This window comes from Bombus affinis, chromosome 5, assembly GCF_024516045.1.
Source record: "Bombus affinis isolate iyBomAffi1 chromosome 5, iyBomAffi1.2, whole genome shotgun sequence".
NCBI classification, from domain to species: domain Eukaryota; kingdom Metazoa; phylum Arthropoda; class Insecta; order Hymenoptera; family Apidae; genus Bombus; species Bombus affinis.
Genome location: NC_066348.1, coordinates 529491 through 542100, shown reverse-complemented (window position 1 = coordinate 542100; position 12610 = coordinate 529491). Strand labels below are relative to the sequence as shown.

Below are 12610 nucleotides of genomic sequence, written 5' to 3'. Positions count from 1 at the left end.
TTCCCAACAACTTGAATGTCGAGATTTGCAAGCAATTTTGAGTGACTCGTGAGCAAGTCTCGTAATTACCTGCTCATGGTGAGACCTGGTAATTGGCATCGTTTTTCAAAGATTAGTCTTCACGTCATCTTCCCCTTTCTTTACATTATTTTATTATCATTACTACGCTAACATAGTCCAGTGTAGATCATGCAAAAGTTTTTTCGGAGTCTTTTCGTTGAACTGACAATCCTTCATGGAACGCCTGTGGAATACCGCAAGGACATCGTGGGGCGCGTGCGTCTTAGTTTTAATTAATTAGTTTTAATAACCTTTATAACGATCTGTATAATCTTTGTATGGAAGATGAATGTTACGTGGTGTATGCATGCTTTGAAGTTTATAAAGATTTGTGTAATCGTTATATATACATGTGTGTGTATTTATTTATTTATTTATTCATTTATAATATAATATAATATAATATATATAACGATTCCATATAATATACACGTATATCATGTAGAGATTATGGAGAGTTGCGTGCTATATGCTTACTTTTAAGTTTTATATGTATTAGTTTTAACTTTCAACTGAGGCAGCTAACGTGGGATGCGTGCGTCTTAACCTTAATTAATCATAAGGGAGATCTTATGCCTCAGTAAATTATTAGCATCCATCGTGGGACGCAAGGAATATCACAGAAACATTGTGAGATACGTATATTCAAGTTCTAGTTGATTTTAAAACAGATATATCTAGGTTAAGTCCATGGTGCACGTCTCTCTACCAAGATACATTGCCTAACATAGAGCAAAAAGTTAAAAGCTCCTTTATCTAATCCTTTCTAATACTAAATTATTAAATAGAACGATTGATTTAACAAAGTATTTATAGCTTAATTTCGCTTTAAGTGGAGATCTTTGATGCGAGAGGCTGCCAGTAGAGCTGCTATCTAATGTACATTAAATTAAGTAGGTTTTAGTTCTAAGATCTAGATTAAGTTAATTTTAAGTCTCATTGGTGGACAACGAGAGACGAGTAGGGATTTTATTCTTCGTTTCAAGTTTTAGTCTTATTGTCTTCGTTTTAAACCTTGATTTTTGGGTCTTAATTTTAAATTTTAGAATTAGTTTTAAGTCTTACTTAGTTTTAACATATTTCTGAAATTTTGATGATTGTTTCGCTCTTTCGTGAAACACGAAAAAACACTGAATGTCACGTCTATACCTCGTCTGTAATTGCATCGTTCGGAAGTCGAAAAATTGAATTATACGGCTTTCAACGTTATTACCGAATCGTTCCCGCATTTTCTACTCTTCCAGATTGTTTCCTCTGTTATTGCCTCCGAACGAACGGATAAGCTCCTTGCGTTCCAACTTTTGTTAATGAAAATCGCGCTGCATCGCGGAAATTACCAACTTTCCTCGAAGCGGTTGATTCACTTTATGAGATTTGGAAACGTATAATGATACGATGTTTGTGCTAGTGTTGGTGTTTAGAATTAGAATTCTGTGGAAGTAACTGTCATCTCTCTCTTTCTCTTTTTAACACTATAACTTCTAAATTCGTCAAAATGATAGCTTTCGACTTTTTGGTTTGTTTTTTTTTTTTTTTTTTTTGTTTAGGATTATCAGAAACGTACAGCTATCTTTAGCGAAATTAATATTCACCTTTATTAAAATAGAAACATGATCATATGTACGTACTTACCTATTAATTTATTATCATATTGTTTTAATTAAAGATATCTTTGTGTAATATATTTAGGTTTATATGTGGTGGTAATGACAGATATATTCGTGGAATTTTTTAATCGTGTATAAAATTTTAGAAATTATGTTAAATTCTGTAATTAATTCTTCTTCCAACGAAGAAGATTGTGGAACGTGAACGGAATATGGAAACTTACAAATTGAGTTACATTTAGAAAGTTATGAAGTTTTCACAAGGTCGAGGTCTGAAACTTCAAAAGTATAGAATACAGAAAAATTATGTAGATTTTGTAGAGTTATGGAGTTCTTTAACATGTTTTGTGTCATAGACTAGTTTACAGATGTAAAACTTTCAACGGAGAAAAATGTTTGTCACGCTGCACTGTTAGAGAAAGATACCATACTACAACAGTGAAACACAAGGGCGGTTTTCAAAGCTGATTTAAAATATTTAAATGTCCTATTTTATTTCCGAAACAGTTGTTAATATTTATCACGTGTTAATTTTAGTCGAGAATCATACACGTGGTTTCGAACGTTCCATGTCTTGATTAAAATTGAGTATTTTCCTGTCCATGAGTAATTAAATGGCTTGAAAGTCTGGCTGATGAACAGCAGCGCGTTCCAATGTTATTTGACAATAACGAATGCTGGTACTTCAACCGCAGGGATTCATCATCGTTAATGCGTTGCCCGTGAATAATCAGGATCAGGGCATGACTTATGAGATTATTTATTATGCATTAGCCGTAATAGCAGGAAATATCCGCGAAACAACGTAACGATCGTCCATTTTGGTTTTACCGGCAATCAACTTAAAATTCATCATTTGACGCGAGCTATAAAGCTCCCACGGTAACCGTACAATCCGTTGTTACGATAGTGAAACGTGTTTAATGGCAAACGCGAAGTAATTGTTTCGGATGTTGAATGAACAAAACGCTCTGTAACGAGATTGATTTTGGTGACGAGCTACTGTATTCCACGTCGACGTGAACCAAATCGAAAATTTATTTGTAAATAAAAATACATGAGATATTTCCACATGGAATTGTTTCTATAGGATACGATATAAAAATCGTATATTTAAAACTTTTGTGTTAGATCAGTAACTTTTAAATAAGCTATAAAAAGTTGATTCGCGAATATTCAGAAAATATCCGATTCGATGGATGTTCAAAATCCAATTCGGATGTTCGTGATTATTTATTTGAATAACAATACGGAATATTCCTACATAAAACTGTTTACTATAACATAGAATTTGAATATTCGACAAATTTTCTAGAGAAGGATATGAAATTTTGTGAAACATTAATATTCGAGATGCTTGCAATTACTTGAATAGAGATACGAAGGAATCGTATTGCGACATAAAGATTTACACGATCGGAGCTTCTATGTTGATCAAAAATATAGAAGTACATGAACATCGGACAGTCTGCTAATAGAAAAATAATCGAGTCCCATATTAACTGAACTGGTATTATCTTCAGTAAAACTCTGCATATCCATCACCTATAAATTATCCGATATCTCGAAAATGCCCTTATATTATTTTCAAATATAATTCCCAATTTCAAAGATTCGCTTTCAATTATTAAAAAAAAAAAAAGAATCTCAATTATAATAACGAATCGCGTACTAGAATCACGTTTCCTCGTGGCAGGTGGAATTTTATCAAATGAAGGCGGGAAGGCCGGAACCCCTTTGTGTCTCTTCCACGCTTCGTTAGCCACCCTGACAAAAGCAACTGCTCGGTTTTTTAGGAAAGAAAACGCGGCTCATTGCCTCGGCGAGAGAGAATTCGTCCGTCGCGGCGAGAGAAGCTTGGGATCGTTAAACCGACGCCTGTTACAAATGTTTCCACTCGCTCAAACGGCGAACGATTCACCACCGGCTTGTTCAAAGCTACCAATGTTACACCGGGCTTTACTACTCGTGCTTCGTCACGCCACAAAAATAATCGAATTCGCTACGACTCGTTGGTAAATGCAATTGATTTACTTACAGCGAGGATGTAAGCATGTTGTGATGTTTTTGGAAGGGTAGTTTTGGTTTGGTGCCTTTGGCTGAGGTAATAGAGCGTGAAATGCGTAAGCTTTGTAAATTAAATATTAGATAATATGTACAAGTAGTGTACTTATGAACTAAAGTGAATATAAATTACTCATAAATATATCTTATTTTTATCATTTCAAACATAAGACTAATTAGATGTTTTAGTCGAGAAATACACGTATTCTTGTGAGAAAGAATTTAGAATTCACCGTATATTTAGAATTTAAAATCATTGTTTTCTTCTCTCAGCGATAAATTGACTTTTATTTTATGAAATTTCGTAACTACACGCTTTTCCTTTAACGTTTAACAGCAAAAAAATATCGAATGAAACTTCAATGGCATTGCCAAAACCAAACGTGGAGTATACAATCGGAGGGAAACAACGTTGTTTATAGGGAAAGTAGTTTCGCGGTCCTGATTATGTAAACTGCAGTTCGTACGTAAAGTTTAATGCTGGTTTTACTGGGATAAACATGATCCAAAAGTAATTTCCATTTTCACGATAAGACCAACGGAATATCGATTTCCTTTGTTTCTCTTTTTTTTTTTTTACATGTTTCTTTTTCTTACTTATTGATTTCGTTTTCATTAAGAAGATTTTGGAAATCGTGAATGAGAAAACGATACCATCGTTTGCATAGAATAATTCTAAATTTAATCAAGATACTAATGTCGATTTCAAACAAAATTTAGTATCGATTTTATCAGCTCAACTGAAAAAAAATGTTTTAAACATGAAAATTAACATTTTACATAAAATTCCTATAACAAAAAATAAAAAATAAATAAAAAATGGAAAAAATAAATTCGGACAGCAGACTGTGTACAACTAAAACTCGTTATTCGCTAAATTGATCTGAACAATTTTTTAATCAAGAAGCGAAGCGAAGATATAGTAAAATGTTTTAATTAAAATTTCTTTATTAAAAAATTCTTAAGCTCTGAAGCATTTAATTTTTATCTCAAAATTTTAACTCAAAGTTTGCAACTTTCTTTCATAACAATGTATTCTGTTACGTTACTGCAACAGCAACATTTCCTTAATCGTTCCCTCGGCATTAAATTTCCTGTTTATAATTATGTTTAGACAAATACAGAATGTCCAACGCAGCTAGGACGATCACAATACCAATTATTAACAAGAATCGTAAATTTCCATTCCATCCATCGTAAGAAAAGATCTTCGTTAACCAAAATTCCTTTTTCTTGTTTCCTCATAGAAAGATCCGGTTGTAAAAGAGACAAACCAAAAACTCGGAAATTTCATCAAAGAAACCATCTCCTATCTCCGCGAATATAGAGGAAAGAACCTTGCTTCAGCGTGTACCGCGCTTTGTTTCACGTCGATATCCCGATCCCTCGCATCGAAAGCTCGCTCTGTTAAAATGCACGAACGCGCCGACGATGAATGGCGGTGGAAATTCTTGGAAACGCCGTGACCCACTTTTTTTCCTGGGAATGCGTACGTTCCCTAGTAGTTGTGGGCACCAGTGGGGGTAGTAGCAATAAAAAAGACGCTGACTCGGCGTCTGTCGCTGGCCAGCACACAGGTGCTGCGCTTGGGATAGGTCAGCATTAGAGCGGGAGAGAGAGAAAGATAACGACACCGAACCGCTCGAAATTATGCTTCGCTTCGAACGAACGATATCTCGGGTACGGAAAGTCAGTTCGACGTGAAACAAAAACTGGGTTAAAGGGGAAGAATTGCTGCCTCTGACGGCTTGAGTTATGGGGAGTTGGTGTTGATAGATTTGGAATTACGGTCCGGTGAATTTTAGGGGCATTTTAATAGACGATTGAACGTGCAATCACACTTTCACGTTGTTGCTTATTTGAAAAGTAATTAATGATAAAAAAGGAATAGCTAAAAGCTAATAAACAATAATCGAGAATTGATAAATGATAACATTTAGAAATTAGTTGAATTTAAAAAATAGATCACGTACAAATATCACATACGTGAGCAGAATTCTTGAATCCCCTTAGGTATATTCAAGCTTAAATTTTTGTAATCAAAGTACTGGCACCATATTGTTAATTACATAATTAGTAATAATGTAAAAATAACAGAGATAACGATATTTGCAAAGAAGGGAAGATCGAGAGAAATTTGTTAGCATTACCGTGTCTGAAATAATGAAGAACATTTAAGTTGAAAATTATGAGAAGATATACGCTTCAAGGTAATCATTTCGTATGCAAATATAATTTTAATCGTCCGCCTGGAAATCTTAATTCAACCGGCCCTCCCCTCGGTTTCAATTAAATCTGTTAATCAGGAAATCGTTGTACAAACTAATCTGAAATTTTCAATTAAAATGGAGTACTGCGAAGTCAATTGCAAAGGGCGGAATTAACAATCGTTGACAACTTACTCCCCTGCCTTTCCATTCTAATTTTATTCAAAGTATAAATTTTACTCTATACCTTCCTTTAAATTTACTTTCTCTCTTAAGACAACGTCATAAATAAAAATCATGTTAGTAAATGATTAATAAATTAATAAAATTAACAATAAAATAATAACGTAATACGATTGATTTAAAAAATAAACTACAAGGTAAGCAATGAAATTTCAAGTGTAACGATAAAGTTGCAAGTGACTCACCATGGCGAGCATATTAGCCGCTGGAGGATTGACTTGCGTGCGAAAATAGTTATGCGTGTCGACGATCTTCTGTCGGACCCTGCCGCTGTTCGTTCTTAGTAGCTTGACAGGCACTCTGTCCCCATACAGCCTTGGCGCTGAAAGCAGAGGCAAACGTTCCTCTCAACAACGTCTCGATAACCGATATTCCTTGTCAATAAAAGTCCTCTTTTTCCCTTTTCCCTCTGTCTTTCACCCTCCCCTCTCTTTACGCGCGTTGCTCCATTTCCTTCCCTTTCGCCCATGGAACAAATGTCCGCTTTAAAGGGGAATATCGACAGCGCCGCCAACTCCAAACAGGGCAATAACGTTCTATTTTCATATCCTTTACCCCTGTTTGCTGCTCCGCGATTCCGCGTTTCGCGAATCGCTTTGTCGAAGGGAAACAGACGGAACAGAGACTCACGTTCGAAATTGAGACGGGACATGCGATTTTCCAAATGGCACCGAATGGCAACCTTCGGAAAGGACGTTGCTTCTTCCTGAACATTTCTGTCGATTGCGGTGAGGCATCGGAAGAGTTGTGCAAACTAAACTGTTGCGTTTGAACACATTTGATTTGTGATAACGCGTGTGTCGGGTTTTCATCTGTGGACCATGCACGATTCGCGAAGATATTTCTTGAATAATTAAGACGATGCTAAACTCACGATATTGGCGTGATTTTTCTATTATACTTTAGATCAATTAAAAAAGTCGTGATATCTTTCGACTAACTTAGATTTTCATATTTAGAATTCATAAGAGTTGGCCTCAAATCGGAGCTCTCTTTTTTTATTCCATAAAAAGTGCATCAAAAAAACGTCGGGAAATAACCTACGTAAGTTCAAGCAATATCTGAACTCTTTTAACGCATCAAACGGTTTATGATCGAGTGCTTTCAAGTTTTTATTACAGCTAAGGATGGATAATTGAAAAGTTCCATTATGCTGCTATGAGACGTAAAGTACCTACATCTCGAGAAATTGCTATAGTTCTCAACATTATCAACGACAGAACAAAAGATATTGAAATCGTTTAAAAAATAAGTTTATCTTTCCCAGTATACACCTCGAAATACTAATTTCCTAAACTTTCGTGTATCTCACGGAAATTCTTAAAATACTAATACCGATACCACTAAAATACTGATACACTTAAAAACTGAAAATACAAGCTTTTATGAAAACGGTCACTCAATTCTCGGAGAAAGAGATTTATATAAAAGAAATTCCCACAATGGCTTATTTCATCGTCGAACGAGAAAACGAAAGGCGCGCCATTAAACGAAGTTATATCGGGTCCCCGAACAATGGGTGACACTTATTTTAATGTGAACGAACACTTGCCATGTGCGTTAAGCCGTGATACACGGGTTGCCCGTGTAATTTTTGTCCAATTACCGTTCAACAATGAAGCCAGCGGGAACGCGTCTATTATAAAAACGCCCTATATCACCGGATCTGAACGGGCGATCATATTTTACTTCCGTAACGTTGGCTGTAAATACATTTGTAAAGCGACGCGTGTAACCAGCTAACACCGGCTAATAACCGATATAAGGGAATGCTCGTAAAAAAGCTCGTCAACTCCCATGCACTTCTAGCTTTCTAAAATTATTTCGAAAATTGGTCGCGTGATTCGAAGATCCGTAGTAGCCAGATTTACATAGTATCAAGAATTTTTCTTGTATTATGAGAACAGTTTGTTGCAATTCTGTCGTATCATCAGCTTGCCTCTTTTTTTACTTTTTTCTTTAAAATATTTAAAGTAAAATATATTATAAAATCTTAAGTTATTAAAATCTTAATCTTAAAGTATTATAAAATCTTAATCGCGTTTGTTCGTGAGAATAAAAAGAAAAAATAAATTTCTAAAAGTTATTCAGTTCTGTTTATGTAGTTTCGTGGTTTCGAGCACTTCGGGTAGTTTCTTACTACTACGTTACTATCACATAAGTAATTTAAGACAGATTTTATTCGATCAAAGACACAACTCGAATTCTTAATTTTATTAAATCACCCGCCTATTTTACATTTTATCATTTCATGATAATACCTTACACGATTTTCTACAAAGTTTCCACCATTTTCACAGAATCTCCATTCCACATAAATTCAGCGTCTAATTAAGGGTTCCTTTGAATGGAACATTTTCCTAACACCGACCATCCTTTTATCTAAGAACCTGAGTAACTTTATCGACGAGTCCATTAACAGAGCAAACACGAAACCCATTTTTCTTACCGTCGCGTGTCCCAAAATTATTATTTTAATTAAAAAGTTTTTCGGCGCGTTAAATTGCTCATCACATCCCATTGAAAAATTCCATCTTTTTAGAGAACGTAAAGATAGAAAAAATAGCGAACCTAGCGGTTCATGATCGACTTGTGTATTGTCAAAATTTTGGCGTTTTAATGGAAAATTAGATGAAAATTTTATTTCAACACATTAGAATTCGTAGAAATAAATAGAAAATATGTGTTTCGATTAAAAGAAATATAATGTTAGTAATATAATAATTCATAAAACATGCGGAATGAAATAACGATATGAAAAGAGAAAGTTTCACTTCCTTCATCGACTCTGGAAACGTTCGAAAACTCAGGAACAGTTTCTATTCGCATTTACCGAGTCATTGTATCTTCAAGTCACGAGTAGCAGCCCTTGCGTATTTCGTAGGGTAAGAATTTTGCTGTGATTAATGGTAACGAAAATTCAACTTGGTTCGAGCGACAGTAGCGATATTACTCACGTCATAGTTCGCAAACTCCGGCCCTCGGTAAATACAGATTGGGCGATTTTCTTTCGCTAGATTCCCGACGACAGCTGCGTCCAAGATTTCGCTACGAAGCCGCTCAGATTTCTTCTCACAGCGGCAAAATTTCTGGAACGGTTTACCGGTTCCAACTTCTTTTCGACGTGGAACCAAAAATATTTTTCAGATTATGAGACAGCCTGTCCAACGATTTTCTATTATTAGGCCGTCTTTTCAATCTCTTCGCACTTCTCCTAAGTTTAACTAACGATAAAGGTTCCGCTGAATGATCTTGAAATTTAAAAATGTGAAATTTGATATTGAAATATCGGGTGTAAACCTATCTCGGTTAATGGCGTTAACGTGTACTATAACAAATATCAGGCGCATCCACAAAGATTAAAGCGAAGCAGAAATTTTCAACATCATTCTACGTACCTTAAACTAGTTTGCTACGTAATTTCTACCATTATTGAGACAATTGTCATAGCGAGACACCGGTTCTTGCATGCGCGCTTCATAAAATGGTGCCGCTAAAGAAGATACCCAGCGCGAACATAACTTCCGAAATTTCAGACGGTTCCGGACATAATTTCGCGGAGAAGTGACCGTAAAATTTGTGGGAAATGAATGGAAAGTAACGAAGTTGTGTCACGTCGTTTGGTATTTCGCAAGTTACTATCACGCTGGTTGCCACTTTAAATGGCATCACTGTACGAAGCGCGCATACAAAAACGAATGTTAGTACAAACATCTCAATAAGAGTAAAGAACTACAATAGATAGTAAAGAAATTTAAGGTATATAGAATGCAATGAACATAAATTACTATAGATTCGAAAATAAATGTTGTGCTTTTCGTTGATAGCCAATCGGAAATTTCTGGAGTACGCCTCGTAATAACAACGATAAACCTATGACCATTACGTAACACTACTGTAAACAAGCCTCAATTATCAGCAAACAAGATGCTAACGCACATTCCCTGTTCGACCTCCTCGACGACGTTAATCCACGATATCCCGCGAATGATCGCAAATTATCCGCGAATGAAGCCTGGTTCTCGGATCGACCAATCCGCATTGTCGCACGGCCAGAGAACCGCCTCGTGGGCTAATCAACGACAGCTTCATCTCCTTGTAAATTACTCGCAACCCTAATTTATCGCGGTGACCCACCAGCATCCGGGGGATCAGATGTTTATCCACTCACGTGTTCTGATAAAATCTCCAGACCCCTAATAACCCCTGACCCTAATTTAACATTCGAACCATGTTAGGCGAGGCCAAGCTCTCACGCGAGTATGGTTTCGGCTTGGATTTAGCTTTTCTCTCCAGCGAAGACGAAACAGTTGATCCTACTTATAGGTCGGAACTTTGAAAGACTTATTCGACCCCGTTTATCTTCTAGATTCTAGTGGAATGGGATTACACGGGACAAATGTGAAAATTCTGATGAGTCGAGGTAACGTTGAACGTGTATAATAAATTGGTGAATCGCGCAGAATTTACGAATTCTTTGTGTGTTTTTTCGTTTCTTCGATAAATTATTGTGATTGTGAATTTCCCTTCCTCTTTTTCCATGAATACGTAAAATTGACAAAATTCTTTGCGAATTTGTCTCTTGTTTTTCTAATCATTTAAGAGAAATGAATTTTCATCTATTCGTGTACATTACGTGTTTTCGTCGCTCTACTGTCTAATTCGAACTTATTCCATTGTACTCGTTACATGTTTTAATTCTTCGTTTGAAATATATTCGACAGAGAATGATTCAAATGGGTGTGGAATTTGTGAAAATCGGCGTGAATTCCCTTTTTGTTTTTATAGTGAGCAATGTATTTGTTTCGTTGTATTCGTTACATGCTTCGACAAAATTGGAAAAGAACAAATTCCAATTGGTGTGGAATTTTCCAAATGCATTGTGAATTCTCTTTGTTTCCTTTTTGTAGAGTTTCATAGCAGATATAATTGCATTTTATTTTACCACACCCACTGTATGTTTCATTGTAGTTTTCGAAATTTTCGATACACACACCTCTCCCATTCGCAACTTTTCAGATTACTAAACTATTGACTTCCAACGTTGCGCTAACGCAACATTTCACTCGCAATTTTTGTCAGCAAATTCACGGTATTGAACTTTGCTATTTCAGGTTGCAATAGCAAAAGTAAGTTCCAAACATTTCCGTAGTATTTTTTTATTATTATTTTTTCTTCCACCTAGATCGCACAATGTCTTGAAATTTGACGAAATTGAAATATTTGTAACATTAGGATAAACCAATCTTTTTTAAAAAATGGGAATAATCTTTTTCTCTTTTCGTAGACCTGCGTGCAATGTCTAGTATCGTAATGTTCATATTTCGGCAAAATAGTATATATGTAATTTTATTTACGTTTATCAATAACGTTGCGTTTGCGAAACTACGGGATTAGTAGATAAAGTTCGAAATATAGAAGAAAATGTGAGTGAGCAATCGAATATTTTTTGACAATTTCTTTTCGTTATATGAAAATTTAATTATTTCATACACTAAAACTTCAAGGATTCTTTACCACTGGCACTATTCGCGAAAGCTGCGTTGGAAATTGCCATTTGAAAGCCACTTCAACTATGAAAAATAAAGAGAGGAGCTCATTCGACTTTGCTTTCGAAAGGCAAACTGAAGTTATGGTGGTGAAGTGAAACGACTATTCCATTGTGAATGTGATCACAAAAAATAGCACTATAGAATATTTAGCACAGGCTAGAAAAGAAAACTGCCTCTGTACCACAGCCTCGTGTAACTTTCGAGTATAATCAAAATATGGGACACTTTGTTATGTAAAAAGTGGTGATGGTCTCTGTTTATAAATTCGGTTAACAGCGTTATTATAAATTCATGGAAAATACATGAACTCGCACATACTAAGATGTCGCGGCTAGAGTTTCCATCATATTTAGCTACGATCTTAAGGAAATTCTGAGGATCTTGAAATTGGAAATGAGCAATCTAACTTAAAAATTAGTCAAGAGGAAGGAACAAATTATGACCGTCCTACAAAAAATGCTTTATCCATAAAAATACGTTATGCTCGTATAGGGCATGCTACAACAGTTGGTACTTGAGCAAAGAGAAGATGTAAATCGTGCAGAAGTACAGCTATTTATAAATGCCGAAACTATAATACGCATGTTGTATAATACGCAAAATGTTTGGAACAGTTCCAATCTTCAAACTAATAGTAGGAATATATACCTTAAAAAGGCAAAGTTGCATAAACGTAAAATTTTGTTTCGAAATTTATTTTGATAGCATTTATATTCTTTCTTATACATTTGTATAAGTAATAAATAGCTATATGTATAAAACTTGCCTTATTTCACTAATTGGTCTTTAATGGGCTAATAAACAAATCCGCTATGTAGTAGAAACAAATTATTCTATGTGTATTACACAATGTGGGGAATTTATTACTAACAACCGA

At 35.3% G+C, this 12610-nt stretch overlaps 1 protein-coding gene across 4 annotated transcripts in view; it reads right to left on the bottom strand.

The window, feature by feature from the left end:
* LOC126916879 (cysteine-rich secretory protein 2-like) overlaps positions 1–12610 on the bottom strand; it is a 94663-nt gene that overhangs the window by 17569 nt on the left and 64484 nt on the right. For all 4 annotated transcript variants that reach the window (XM_050723135.1, XM_050723137.1, XM_050723138.1 and 1 more), the window contains one exon: positions 6367–6503. In XM_050723135.1, coding sequence (XP_050579092.1) covers positions 6367–6503 — 137 coding nt within the window. The remainder of the gene's footprint in view (positions 1–6366; positions 6504–12610) is intronic.